The 15486-nt window shown below is 41.2% G+C and overlaps 1 protein-coding gene across 1 annotated transcript in view; it reads right to left on the reverse strand.

Moving 5' to 3' along the window:
- The window catches only part of ARHGAP10 (Rho GTPase activating protein 10), a 373337-nt gene extending 369993 nt beyond the window's left edge, over positions 1-3344 (reverse strand). The window contains exon 1 of the mRNA XM_044681696.1: positions 2804-3344. Coding sequence (XP_044537631.1) covers positions 2804-2957 — 154 coding nt within the window. The 5' untranslated portion in view covers positions 2958-3344. The remainder of the gene's footprint in view (positions 1-2803) is intronic.
- Between the last annotated feature and the right edge of the window lie 12142 nt (positions 3345-15486).

Consider the following 15486-nt stretch of genomic DNA (forward strand, 5'->3'; position numbering starts at 1 on the left):
CATATCCAAACAATTTCTAAGTCTTGTGCCACCTTCTCAACATCTCTGGCAGCGCTTTCCTTACTCGTGTAACAACCAGTCCAGGTTCTTATCATCTCTCACCTAGATTATTCCAAGAGCCTCCAAATTGGTCTATCTACATCCACCTTCTCCTATCTATCCTCCCCACAACTGCAAAATTGGTATTCCTAAATTACAGGCTTGACCTCTATTCATGAAGCACCCATGGATCTCCCAACTCTAGGGTAAGATATAAACTCCTCCCTTGGGCATTTAAAATCCATCACAATCTGGTTGTAGCCTATCTTTTCAGGCAGACAATACATAATTCTCCCTCACTCTCTAAGCCACTTGTACTTCCTCACACATATATTCGAATCTCCCACCTCCAGCTCTTTGCACAGATTTATGGTTTCCCTCCACATCTCTGACCCAGATCAGTCTTCAAGATTTATTCAATAATCACCTCCTTCTAGAGGTTTTCACCATCCCCAGGTTATAAGCACAGCTCAATTAGTATTTATTTTGTACATAACCTTCATTTACTCATCTGTGAACAAGATTACAAAGTAAAAAGGGCATTCTCACTCTTGTTTTCGTATTTGTAATTCCAACCTACCCCCAACTTCCCTTGCAGAAACACAGCAGGCTCTTAATAAATAAATACAACAAGGTGGCTCAGCCGTTGGAGAGCCAGGCCTGGAGGTAGAAGGTCCTGGATTCAAATTTGATCTCAGACACAGTCTAGCTCAGTAATGGCAAACCTATGACACACGTGTCAGCACTGACATGTGTAGCCATTTTCTCGATGGCACACAGCCGCATATAGAGAAGTATGGGGCCACATGCTGAGGATGAAACATTTGCTGTAGTGTTGTGTAGACACTCGGTACACTATAGATGACAATTGTGCCTATATTAATTTACCTATTTTGGTTTATTAAGTACAGTTATATATTACAATTATACATTTTGTTATTTAAACTATAAATATCGCAAAATTATGGTTTTTTTCTCAAAGTGACACACTACTAGAGTTATGCTTGGTTTTTTGGTGCTCACCAAGCTCAGAAGGTTGTCTGTCACTGGCCTGGCTGATCCCCATTGCCTAGCCTTTGCTGCTCTTCTGTCTTAGAACAATATACAGTATTGATTCTAAGATGGAAGGTAAAAGTTTTTTAAAAAATAAAAATACATGTTTTGTTTATTGAGTATAGAGCAGAAGCTGAAAGGAACTAATCTCTGCAATCTCATACTTTGTATTTATATCTCTTGTGTGCTTATTCTATTTTATAGTTATTTCAGTTCTTATGCTAATTATTTGGGTATTGGGTTTTATTTTGTTTTAAAGCAATAAGAAGAGTAGTAAGGGCTATGCAATGGGTTTAAGTGACTTGCCCAGGGTCACAAGGATAGAAAGTGTCTGAGGCCAGACAGGAGCTCAAGACCTCTCCACTACAGCAAGCTCTCAATCCACTGAGCCACCTAGCTGCTCCCTCAAGTAATTAATTTTATTGTCTAACCTTCCAAAAACACTGGGTCCTGCACTTCAGAAGCGCACATCTTCCAAAAACATGGTATGTTCCTTTGGACTCTGATAATTTTTCTGAGCTTATATAGAATTCAATAAATATTTCTTGAATAGAACTGCATTGCCACGGGTCTCTCTAAAAATTTTCTTGGGCAATCACTTCCACCTCTTTGTGCCTTAACTTCCTAATTTGTAAAATGAGGAGTTTGAGTTAGGCCATGTCTAAGGTTCCTTCTGATTTTAAATCTAATTCCATTGCTACACTACTACCATTTAGGTCTGAAAAATTAAAAGCAATAAAACTGAGGGGGAGGAGAAGAGGGAACAAGGCTTAAGTAGAGAATTCCAAACTTCACTCGAAATCTGGCATGGCCATTAGAGAGGCTCAGCTCTCATTTTTCTCATGGAATAAGCAAATAAAGAAAAAGGACAGAGGGAGGAGAAAATAAAGCTAGCTGGAATTTCTGGCTTAAACATAGGTATTGACCAAATACAGAATTATAAGTAGTAGAAGAACAAGGAGAAAGATCAGGGCTATGGACAGAAAGAAGCACACGAACAAGGATTAAGCTTTCAATGAATCTCCCTTTCCAGAGATCATGAAATTATTTGCAATGGAGCAAAATGTACTATCTGAAACGTACAAGGTGGTGGAAGGAGCCACTTCATTGCCCCTTCAAGTTTGTCTCCATTCAAAAAGGAGGAGAACAGATTAAACTCACATTTGAAACTTGGTCAGTTTAAGTTTAAAGGAAGCCAAGCCGATGCTGGCTTCGGATGGGGGCCACACACTCAAGCTGTGTGGGTGGGGAGCTAAAGGGGAAGCTTTCCTCCCTTCTGCCGAAAAAACCAGGGTGAGTAGAAACAAGACTTTCCTTTGGGCTGCCGGAAGAAAAACGCAAAGCACTCTCACTCCAGTGTTCCTCAGCTCAGCGTTTTTCTCCCCATCACTGGGCCCCACTTTCTGCTTGGCCGCCGGGTCCTTTGGCACCCCAATCCGTCCGCCACAGCGAGTTCCAAATAAACGTTTCTGCGTACGTGTCCGCCGGCTTGCCCCTGCCCCGAACGGGTCCCCCCAGCTGCCACCTCCAAGCTAGGCACTGAGCTGCCTCTCCAGGGTATTCATTCGCTGGCAAAGCCAGGGAGCTTTGCCTCGGTGCAAGGAACGCTAAGGAGTCAACAACTAAAGACACCAAGCCCCCGGACAAAGCCCAGGTTCTCTCCACGTTCCCCTCCCCACCATCGGGGCCACACACATTCCCCAAGGCTTACTTTTGGTGGCAGCAATGAGGTTTTTCCCGTCCTTAAGCAACTCTTTGATGAACTTATTAGTTTTCTCCAGCTCCGCTTCATGGGCACGAATCCTCTCCCGGAACCACGGGCTGTCTAGGTAGCAGTCGCTAAACTCCAAGGGTTGCAAGCCCATGGCTACAAAAGCTTGTCCCGACACTCGGGCTGACTTGGTGCGGCAGCCTTTCCCCGGGAAAAATCGCTAACTCGTCCAGAGGTCAGTGCTTGGGGACCGCCTCGCCTTACTCCCCTCGTGGGGCTTAGACAAATCAGGACTTGCAGCCTCCGAGGCCGCAGCCAGGTGTGGGCACTAAACAGGGCAGCAAAGACAGCCCGGACTGTAGGCGCGTGGCTCCGCACAGCTGGCCCCAGGCGAGCGTGCTGCTAGCACCCTAGTCGGAGCCGCGCGCCCAGCCAAGGCATCTCCCGCGGAAGACTCCGCCACCAAACCAAGAAAGAAAAAAGAGAGGAAAAGGAGGGAGGGAAACACAGAGTCCAGATCCCGTCTGCCTCCGCCAAAACATCCAACCCTCTTAGCTCCACCTCACCCCTTCAGACACCTCCTCTCCAAGCACTGGGGCTCCGCCCCTATGTAGAGCTCGGAGTTCCTGGCGTTCTCCCGCTGGGCTCGGGGCTCTGGGCTCTCTGCTCTCTCTCTCTCCCTCTACTTCTCTCTCTCCCTCTCTCCTTCTCTCCCTCCCTCTCCCCAGCCCTGCTCCAGCTGCCCAAGTCTTCTGCCTTTGGAGCCGGCTATCTGCTCCTCCCCTTCCTTTCGATCCTTCCTCTTCATTCCTTTCCTAGGAGAAGCTGAGCATTCCGCCCTAGTCCTCCACTTCTGGCAAGGTACCCGTCCCCTGTCTCCCTGCCTTCTCAGTCTGTTCCCTTTTTGGTGCCTCACCCAGACTGTTTCCCCGATAAAGGGAATTAGGAAAGAGGAAAGATGAGTCTGATAGCAGTAACTGATCCCTGACAAATGCTCTGCAGAGCTTGCACGCAGCCTGCAAAAGGGAGATTCATCTTGGGGCTGAACGTGGACTCTTTTGCCTTTTTTATTATATTATTACTGTTTACACTTTTAACCATTTTATATTTGCATTTCTTTCCTTTTTTATTTGTTTAGATTTCTTTTGTTTCGCATTTCTTAAATCTCCATTTTATGGATTGCAAGCTCTTCAAGGGCATCTACTGTTTTGTTTTGTTTTTTTATGACGTTGGATCCTAAAATTTGGAACTGAGAGGAACCTTGGAGATCATCTCCATTCTATCAGCTATTCTATAGCTATTCTCTCATCCTACTGATGAGAAATCTAAAGCTTCTACGAGTTAAGTGCACACATTTTAAGTTAGAGAAAAACTGACCTGGATGTTCCCTGAGCTGCTGTGTCTTCTGTTTCTCTGCCTTGGCACAGCTAGCTGGAATGCACCCCCTCCTCATCTCTACTTCATAGATTATCTTCCTTTGAGGTTTAACTCGAACCACTTCCCATTTCTTCTTGGTCTTCTCATTTGTAAAAGCTCTCTCTTTCCTGAAATATTCTTGCAATGCTTTTATGTTGTACCCCTTAAAATATAATTTCCTTGAAGACCCAGAGTTTCATTTTTCTCTTTGTATCCCCTGCCCCCTCACCTGGATCTATGAGGTCGCCTAGGTGTGTATCCCTACTAAGGACCCAAAAAGCAATCCTAGCCTTGATTTTTATATTCCATGCTTTCCCTTAAATCCTCCGTGGCCAAACCTGCTAACAGGTTGGGGGCTTTCCTCTGAGATTCAACACACTGAACAGACACTCCTGGAGCACCCGAGCCTCATATTAGCTGTTGGCCCAACTCCTTTGCCAGTCAGACATTTCTCTGATCCACCAATAAACAAGCATTTCTTGAGCACCTACTATGAATCAGACACAGTGCAAGGAACTAGGAATCCATTCTAGTCTACCTACTCCAGTGAAACTCACCAACAGATTGGTTCAGCCCATGCCTAGGACTTGACTTCTTCAGAAACTATAGTGTGTCATGACTTAAAATCAAACAGTATCACCGGAGGTTCCCACCCACCCACCCTATACTATGATTTCATCAGATTGGGGAACTCCGTAGAATGGAAAGTCTTCTGTAACTTGTAGTCTTATTGGTTTGCCTACATCACAAAACAGTATGTGTTCTCCTTCAAGAAGTGAACCCTAGAGTTTGCTGATTTTGTGGGTCTTTTGCCTCTTTTTATAGTACTAGTGCTTAGCACGGTGCCTAGCAGACAGAAGACAATAAATATTTACCGACTAAATAGACTCTCTGACCCCAGTGTTGGCCCTGTACCCACTTCTCATTGCTTTTATATCTTAATGAAATATTTTTGGGGGTATTGGAATTTAAAAAAATAGACAGCTAGGTGGCTTAGTGGATTGAAAGGCAGGAAGACCTGAGTTCAAATATGGCTATTGACACATTCTAGCTGTGTTACCCAGAGCAGTTCACTTAACCCCCATTGCCTAGCCCTTACTGTTCTTCTACCTTGGAACTATACACAACATTGATTCTAGAAAGGAAGGTAAGGGTTTAAAAAAAAAAAAAGAATAGGAAATGACAGACTAAACTCTTTTCTTTTTTTGGACCTGATTCCTGGAAGGTGGATAAGGAAAATATCGGACGTAGATTCTACCTGTAAATGAAGATCACTTTAGCAAAGCACTTAACAAATATTTTCATGCTATTCTTGAGGAAAAAATAATAGTGAACAAGACAATCATACGTTTAGGCACTTTGGGACTGACCAAAGAGCAGTATTTCAACTTACCTTTTGGCTTCCAAGGACGTCTCAGATGAAGTGCCCTAAAGACTCCTGTTTGACTGTCTTATTTGGCATTTTTTAAATCAGTGACCTGGATAAAGGCATAGACAACACAACGGGGTGAAACCTCCCTACCATATTAGATGTGGAAAAGTCAGGATCCAACATGGTCTTTACAGGCTAGAGCATGGAACTAAATCTAATAAGATTAAATTTAACAAAGATTGATGTAAAGTCTTACAAGAGTTCAAAAGTCAAGGTCCTAATTGTAAAATTAGAAAAGTATGGCCCTGGCTAATTTATCTGAAAAAAAGATTAAAAGATTTTAGTGGACTGAAAGCACAGCAGTATCAGGAGTCAAGAAGACCTAAGTTCAAATCGAGCCTCAGATATCTACTAGCTATGTGATGTTGGGCAAATCTTTTAACCTTTGTTTCTCTCAGTTTCCTCATTTGTAAAATGAGGATTATAATGGCACCTAATTCTCAAGGTTATTGGTAGGCTGCAATGAGATAATTATTATAAAATGTTTAGCATAGTGCCTGGCAAATAGGAAGTACTATATAAATGTTAGCTGCTATGGTAGACCAATGTGATCTTAGGCTAAATGAAGAAAGATAATGCAAAAAAAAGGAATAAATAGGAAAGAAAGAAAGAGACAATACCCAAGATTAAAGAGATGATGGGCCTGTGATTTTCTACCCTAGTCAGACTACATTTTATCACCATGGGATCCCAGATCTAGATAGGAAAGGTACTTCAAAGGCCAACTAGCCCAACTTCACCATTTTGCAGGTGAGGAAATTGAGGCCCACAAAAATAAATGATTTGCTTAATATTAGACAAGAAGCAAGCATCAGAGGCAAGACATTTGCCCTGTATCACATTGCCTCAGGTATGATGAACAGTTCTGAGGTCCATATTTTAGAATCATCCAGAGGATATCCTTTAGGACAGCATCTAAAGGAAAGTAACCAGGATGGTGAAGGGCCTCAAAATCATGCCATATCTGTTGAAAGACCTAGGAATTTTTGGAGTGTAGAAGACTTACAGACATGATGGCTCTTTAAGTATTTGAAGGGATATCATATGTCAGTCTTCCATTGTTCAGTCATTTTTTGGTTATGTCCAACTTTTTGTGATTGCTTTTGGACTTTTCTTGGCAAAGATGTTAGAATGGTGTATCATTTCCTTCTCCAGCTCCTTTTACAGGTGAGGGAACTGAGACTAGGTTAAATAACTTGGCCAGAGTTCCATAGCAAGAGTCTGAAGCCAAATTCAAATTCATATCTTCTGCACTCCAGACCCAGCGCTCTTTCCACTATGCCACCTCCATTATATTTATGTAAAACAAACAATCATTCCTCAATCAATGAAGACCCCCTTTGTTTCTAGTTTTTGCTACTCCCCCAAAGCACTGCTATTAATATTTTGTTATATATGGACTTTTATTTATGTCTTTGACCTCCTTGGGGCACATGTCCAGTAGCTAGATTATTTAGTCAAAGGGTATATAAGCAGTTTCAGTGTGGAATATTTGTATAACAATATCTATCCTCATTTGAAAAAAAGGTGGTAGAAAAACAAAAGACATCAATAAAACTTTAAAACAGAACTATCCCTATCTGCTTCAAACCCCATTTCCCAGAATATAATGGGAATCTCTCTCTAAGCTTTGGCCTTGTAGCACTCTACTAAAAGCTGAAACAGGACTCATAAGTCAAACTGCCAAATATTGTCATGGGAAATTAAGGCAATAGGTACATTCTAGTCTTCCATACCTAAACAAGTACAATCTCCTTCATATTCTAGCATTATTGGGGAAAAGGTTCCATGTTGCTTCCCCAGACAGAATATAAGCTTCTTGAGGACAGAACTGTTTCCCATCTGTCTTTTGCATTTCCAGTGTCTAATAAAAATGTCTAGCTCATAAAAAGGTTCCTTTTTTTCTTTTAACCCTTACCTTCTGTCCTAGTTCTAAAACAGAAAAGTGGCAAGGACTAGATCTCTGAGGGCTAGATCATGGTAGGTTTTAAATAAAAGTTTGTTGATGGACTGTCACCTCACTTGCATCAAAGTTGAACATTTTCTCCCATGAGAGCCATAGCCTTTCTTTACTCCTTGGCCATTTTCTGGCCAGTGACTTTGCTGCCCAAACCTACAGTCATTCCCTAGAGGTTTTGACCCTTTCACCTCCTACCTCACAGCTCCTACATCAGGCTTCTGCTGTCCTAATTGGCACGTGTCCCATATGACCAATTCTTTCTGCCATGCTTCAAATGGCAGATTCCTTGGTCATTACCTTGCTACTTGTCTGGCCACTGAACAGATATTCTTGTCCCACCTTCTACACATCCCTGTTCAGGAATCATAATGAAATCAACTCTTCCATTGCTCCTGGAAGTAGGGTGTTCATCTACTCCCTGACGGCTCCACTCACAATCCCTGTAATGGACCAAATGCCCCTTCTGGTCACCACTTCCTTTTTTTTGTATAGTCTTGCACTAGAACAGTATAAGGGAGGCAACATTGCATAGTGAATGTTGAATTGGCCTTGAATTGAAGATCTGGGTTCAAGTGCCAATGCACACTAGCCATGTGACCTTGGGCAAGTCACAACATTTCCATGGCCTAGACAACTCTCCAAGAATATAATGTGCAGAGAAGGTGCCAATCTGCACTGGTAGAGGAAGTTTCCTCATCCAAAAATTCCCTATTTCAAGTTTATTTCTTATCAACATTAGAATATGGACTCTGAGAATATTTTTACCTACTTTTGTATATGTATCCCCATCACTTAGCAGAATGCTAAACAAACAAGTGCTTAAAAATAGTTTTTCCTTTCAGTCATCCATTCAGCCATTCTTTCCCTCTTCCATCTCACTCTATTTCCCATAGCTAGCATGAGAGTCTCTAAAGCAAGGGTCGGCAACCCTTTTGGCTGGGAGAGCCACAAACGCCACATTTTTTAAAATGTAATTTCGTGAAAGACGTACAGTGCTCACAGTGCCCTCCTGTAACAGCGCCTGAAAAAAAATTGCCTTTATGGCTCCTGCAGAAAGAGCCATATCTGGCCCTCAAAAGAGCCAGATATGGCTCAAGAGCCATACGTTGCCGACGCCTGCTCTAAAGCCTTTCTGGTGTAGGCATTCATTCTACCTTGCTTCAGGGGGGTCATCAAGATTTTACAGGAGGCATAGATAGGTTGAGGAATACTTTGGTTATCTTCTGAGTTCCCTTGTATATGGCTGTACAGATGCTAATGTTTGTTGCTCTCCCTCTCTTACCCGCCCATCTACCCTCTCTGTTTATTAATCCTGCCTTTGAAAAGACTCCTAGAGCCAGAAATACTCCTTGCCTCATTATACAATCACTTTATAGCTAAACACTAAATCTAAATCCCAAAATCCAGAAAATAAAATTGGGGGAATTTGTCTCAATGAACAGTGTTCTCCAAGTGCTAGACTCTTGGGAAGCGAAATCCAAACCTTCCTCCCTTGACACCTGTCTCCTAGAGAAGCATATAGGCATTTCCATGAATGAAAGAAGATGAATTCCTTGTAATCTGTGCCAGTGAAGGGACTATTCACATTCATGTAATCACAGGTACAAAAAAAAGTTTGTTTATAAAGTCATATGTAGAGCTATGACTCTCTCCTCTCTCATTATATCTAATTTTTAAACTTTGCCAAGTGGTTTGGATGAGAAGTAACCGAAAGACTGCTTTGATTAGGGGTGAAAGTAGGACTAAATAGAACTGAGAAATATTCTTTTCATAAATAAAAGGCTTAAATTATTGGAGAAATATTCATTATTCATGTTTGAGCAATGGCAATATGTATAATAAAAATTATATTACCAGTTAATTTGCATATTTAGTACTATACTAATCAAACTGCCAAAGGATTATTTTATAGGATGGGGCAAAATCATTTTAAAATTCATTTAGAGGAACAAAAAGTCTAGGATCTCTAAAGTAATACTGGAGAGGAAGGGAGGGAGGAGGGGAGTGCAATAAAGGGTTCTGAGCAGTATCTGATTTTAAGGAATCACTGAACCTGAGATTTCATTAGTAAAGGGAATGATATTCTCCCACAGGTTATCATACCACAAATACAGAACAGATATGACTGAGGCACATTTATGGCACGAGCAGAGACCGCATATGACAGAGCCCATGTGCATGTGTGCAGCCTTTTACACCTACATGTACACCTATAGGGCTTTGGGGCTGTTCTCTATCCAGATCATCACCCTGATCCCCACAGCTTTCCAGTGGACCCGCTGTCTCTTACAGGCAAGTCATCTTGGGTGGGGGATGTCCTATTTGACTACCATGTTGGCTCTGCCCAACAAGGCTGTCCCTGAACTGCTCTCTGCTACCATCTACTGGTCTTGGGTTCTTCAAGTGAAGGCAGTAGGCACTGGCAGAAGCATAGAGAGACTGCAGGCAGCAGGTGGCATTTAAGCTGGACATGGAAACAAACCAGATTTTCCAATAGCTGGAAATGTGAAGAGAGAGTGTTCCAGGATGGGAGACAGTCAGCACAAAGGTACAAACATGGGAGATGGAGGGTTGTGTTGGAGAATCAGCAAGTAAGTGATAATGGCTAAATCCAAGAGAGGCGAGTAATGTGTTGAAAGGCAGAAAAGCCAGGAAAAAGCCAAGTTGGGAAGGGTTTTAAATGCCAGAGGAATTTCTAAATGATCCCGTAAGTAATAGGAAGCCACTAGAGTACACTGAGTAGTTGAATAACATGACCAGACTGGAACTTGAGGCAAATCACTTTGGCAAGTGTATGGAGGATAGATTAGAGTAGAGAGACTTAAAGCAAGGGAACCAGTTAGGAGGCTGTTATAATATGAAAACAAGAAGTGGATGATGGTCAAGTGGGGAACACCTAAACAGTACATGAATAAAATGGATTACTGTGCTGTTAGAAAAGATGTGTGAGAGGCCACTCAGCAGATAGAGCCCAGCCTAGAGACAGGTGGTCCTGGGTTCATATCTGGCCTCAGACACTTACCAGCTGTGTGAACTTCAGCAATCACTTAAACTCCATTGCCTAGCCCTTAATTGCTTTTCTGCCTTGGAACTGACACAGTATTGATTCTGAGAGGGAAGGTAAGGGGAAAGGAAGAAAGAAGAAAGAAGGAAGGAAGGAAGGAAGGAAGGAAGGAAGGAAGGAAGGAAGGAAGGAAGGAAGGAAGGAAGGAAGGAAGGAAGGAAGGAAGGAAGGAACAGAGGGAGGAAGGAATAGAGGGAGGAAGGTGGAAGGAGGGAAGGAGTGAAAGAGGGAGGAAGGAAAGAGAATAAAGTAAACAGAGCCAAGAAAACAATATACACGGTCACTATAACAATATAAATTGAGAGAATGGTGACATACCAAAAAATTAAAACTGAAATATAAAAAATTATAAAGATCAAGCAGGACTTGAAGGAAGAGATAGATGAAAATACCCTCAATTTACCCTTTCTTGGAGGTGGGAGGTCCATTGCACATAGTTTTGGACTTTTCCCAATGTATTGATCAATTCTGTTGACTCTTTTTCTCTATAAAAATACTATTTGTCATCTGAGATGGCCCTCTGGGAGGGGAGAGGAAAGGATGCATGGATACTGTGATAATATAAATGACAGAAATATCAATAAAAGCTTATTTTCTAAAAAAGTAATGAGGGCCTGAGTTACGGTAGTTGTACAAGCAGAGAGGAGGGTGTGTGGATGTGTGATAAACCTGGGTGACTACATGGATGGTGGTGCCCTTGCCAGACATAGAGAGGCTTCTAAGAGGTGTGAATCTGTAAGGAAAGATCCAGAGTTCTGAACACAGTTGTGAGTGTTGCTGTCTCCTGGGACCTTGGGGGACCAGCCATGGGAGATCTGCTCTGTGGCTGATAATCCACGTGGAGATTTGGTGAGGCTGTTCCCAAAGCTGAGTGATGCAAAGGCTGTTCTCTCCTCTCATGGGCTTGGCATGTGGGGAGCAGTTTAATTCCTGTAGGCTTGACCCAACACAGAGCCTGCACAGGTATCCTTTGGTTGTTTCCTGTCTTCATGATAATAAGCAGCCTTTTCCCTGACTGCTGAGCCAGAAGGGAGGAGGCCCACAAAAGGTTCAGGTGAATGGTGGGGCTAGAGCGGCTCTAAGCCTTCAGGCCTGGAGGGAGGTGCCAGTCGGCCTTATTCTTCAACCTGGTCATCATGTGGGCATGATCGATGGCGCTGCTGCTCTTTCTGGCTCATGTCCCTTCCTGCTACAGGGAATGAGTCTTGGAGAGGGGACAAACGAGGTTATAACATTCAAAGGTCAAAAGACACACTAAAGGTCCAGCAAGGAGAGTCTATAACAGTCTCCCAGAAGACTTAGCCCTGAGAAGTGAGCTGCTTGAGCCAGTCTAGTGGGGAATTGACCCAAAAACCAAGATACCAGTTCTTCAAGCAAAGGAAAGATCCTTCCAGTTTAAATAGAGTATTAAAAAAAAACAACAACTTATCTTTCATCTTAGAATCAATGAGAGTTTGGGTTCCAAGGCAGAAGTGCTAAGGCTAGGCAATGGGGGTTAAGTGACTTGCCCAGGGTCACCCCACTAGAAATATCTGAGGTCACATTTGAACTCCAGACCTCCAGTCTCTAGGCCTAACTCTCAACCCACTGAACCACCTAGCTGCTCCCATTTAAGTACAGTATTAATGAGGGGCAGCTGGGTGACTCAGTGGATTGAGAGATTTTAAATAAATAAATATATAGAATTAATGAATTCCAAAGTCTGATAGGACCTCATAGATGTTCAAATCCCTATTCATTAGCTGAATGCCAAATCTCCTATGCAACATGACTAGATGACAATGGTCAACTAGATTTTGTTTGGAGACCCTCTTCAATTTACTTTCTTTTTTTTAATTAAATTAAATGAATTAATTTTTTAAGCTCTTACCTTCCATCTTAGAATCAATATTGTGTATTGATTCCAAGGCAGAAGAACGATAAGGGCAAGGCAACAGAGGTTAAGTGACTTGCCCAGGGTCACACAGCTAGGAAGTGTCTATCTCTAGGTCTGGCTCTCCATCCTCTGAGCCACCTAGTTGCCCCCTTCTATTTACTTTCTAAGCAGCACATTGCTCTTTTGTACAACATTAACTTTGGGAAGTTTTTCCTTATATTTAGCCTATGTTTATTTTTTGTATGTGTGAGAGACCTGCCAGTTTGGAAGACTTTTATTATTTGGTCCATGCTATATCATCTCCATAATTATCCCTTTGTAAAAGCTAATTGATGCTACCTAGTTACTTGATATAGAGCAAATATTAACTAGTGATTAATATTGGCGATAATATACCAGATGAAAGTTCAAAACCTGAAGTATTAAAGATAAGCTAACCTCCAGAACCCTGAGGGGAGAAACAATGGCTCTACTCTGGAGACAGTGAGCACAAACCTGATATGCTACTCATAAAACAGAGGAAATTAGCATAGAGAAAAACAAGCTTCCAGAAAACTTGGCAAGAGGCCCAACTAGGTCAAACCATCCTGTAAGCATTTAAGGATGAAACCAGAATAACAATGAAGAGATTAAAAAAAAAAAGAAACATCTCTAAAGATTTTTATAACAAACTTTTCTTTATCAATTGCAGTGGAACCACAATATTTGGACCCTAACATTATGGGAAAGTTAAGATGGCATTATGAAAAAGTGAGGAATAAAACTATAATCTGAGTCACAAATTGGAATTTTTTTCATCTGGGAATTATGGAGGAATAGCAAGTAAAATGGCATTTGTCTAAGGGTGCAGTTTTGCTGAGAGAGGGCTTTCCCACACAAAGGAGTTTCCCAATCTTTTACGACTCTTGGGAGGATGAACTCTCATGAGAAGAGCCAACCCTCTAAGCTGATCTCTAAACCCAAATATTAGAGATTTGATTTTCTTCATTTCATTTTTGAGAGCTTAGCCTAGAAATGATTCCTAAGTCCTTCTACTAACATTCATAAGTTTCTAGACAGTTACCTGGGGAGCCTAAATATTAAATAGTTTGCCTATGGCCACACAAATAGTATTTATCAAAAGCAGTATTTGAACCCAAACTTTCCTGTCTTTCAGGCCAAGCCACTACCAACCATATTACCATTGCATCTTTTAAAAGAAAATAAATACTGTATAGCCAAGCAATAAAAGCATGTGAATGACCGCTGAACTTTTTATTGGACTTTTTATGAGGTCACAGATAACTATTTTTTTAAATAAGGGATTGGGAAGAAGTTAGTATATAACTGGGTAGGAATTAGAAAAATTAATCATGGGATTCCTGAATAGAGATGAAAGAAACTAGGAAGTTTTCCTAGAATTAATGAAGAGGGCCTGAGATTTTAAATGCTGGGAGTTAATTAACTTGGTATGATAGAGGAAAAGGAATTGCGAGTAGAAGAGACTGCTCTGGAGAAAGTTCAAAGGTGAATATATGGAAGTAACTCAAATAACTTTGAAAAGGTAAGCCTGGCTAAACAAGGGCCAAAAGCTGCCATAGTGGAAGAAATAGGAAAGTGAGGTATTCTGAGCACCCTCCTTAAATACTTTGGAACTTTAAATTCAAAAGGCAGTCCTTTTATGCAGAGGATCCCATAGCAATTCCAGGAGCCTCTCCTCAACCCCCAGGCAGTTTTGTCTTCATCTAGTCAGGGTTCCACAGAGAGATGGCTTATATGACCAGAATATTAGGGTTTCCTCCCAATGTTCCTGGAAAGGATCCAGGCCTGCCCAAGAAAAGACACCCTAGACCTGAGGTATCAAATATGTGACCTACAACACTCCCAAGTACGGTCCAGACCAGATCGAAATGTAGTTACTATCCAATTTGAATATGTTGATATGTTAATAAAAAATAATTAATACATAAATTGTGGTTCTCTAAGTCAGTATGTGACCCACAGGGATACTTCTACAGTTTGGTGTTCCCAGTTTCTATTTGTGTTTGATATTACTGAACTGGGCTATTCTCTAAAAATATTCAACAGAACATAGAAAATAGAATTGATAATTGGTTCATTGCCTCTAGTAAATTACATGGACTTAAAAATTTTTTATTAATAAACTTTAACTGCTCACCATCTATCCATACTACATTCAAATATAAGAATAAGAAGAAAAGAAGAAAAAAAAAGAGCAAAAACTAAACTTCACCAAGATGGCCCAAAAGGCAAAGATGGAAAATAGTATTCCTCACCACGTTACACCACATAAAATTAGAAGTCAAGTCCGAATCTCTAAAGGTCAAGAAAAGCAAAGTCCAAGAATATCCTAAAACATGGAAGGAAGAAAATCTAAATGCCCTTTTCTTCTGGGGGACTGAAGACACTTTGGATTCATAGGAAGCCCAAGTGTCCCTGGAAAAGGAGGTTAGAAGGAATGAGTTTCATTTCTATGCCTTTATTAAGTTCTCCTAGATCACTCAGTCAGTTATGAAGAAGATGAAAGAGAGCATCTTGGTCTTCATCATGGATGTCAAAGCCAAGAGATATCAGATCAAGAAAACCATACATTTGTCTTCCTGATAGAGAAAAAGTCTACTTCTTGACTTGCCCCAAACTGAATCTTGAAGGTTGCCAACAAAATTGAAATCAACAAGGAATAATTATCAGAAACAAAGGAGTCCTAACCTGAGCTTCATATACATGGTTGTTTAAATATATATATATATATGTTTGCTACATATTTTATTTTATGCATTTAAAAACATTATTTAGATAAAGGATTCTTCATCAGACTGCCAAAAGGGATTCATGACACAAAAAAAGTGAAGAACCTTTTTATGTAAATAGCTTCCTATTAAAAAGGAAAAGAGGTGTTACAATATTTTTTAATGATTGACTTCAGCGTAAATTT

This window comes from Gracilinanus agilis, chromosome 6 (genome assembly GCF_016433145.1).
Source record: "Gracilinanus agilis isolate LMUSP501 chromosome 6, AgileGrace, whole genome shotgun sequence".
Taxonomy (NCBI): Eukaryota; Metazoa; Chordata; class Mammalia; order Didelphimorphia; family Didelphidae; genus Gracilinanus; species Gracilinanus agilis.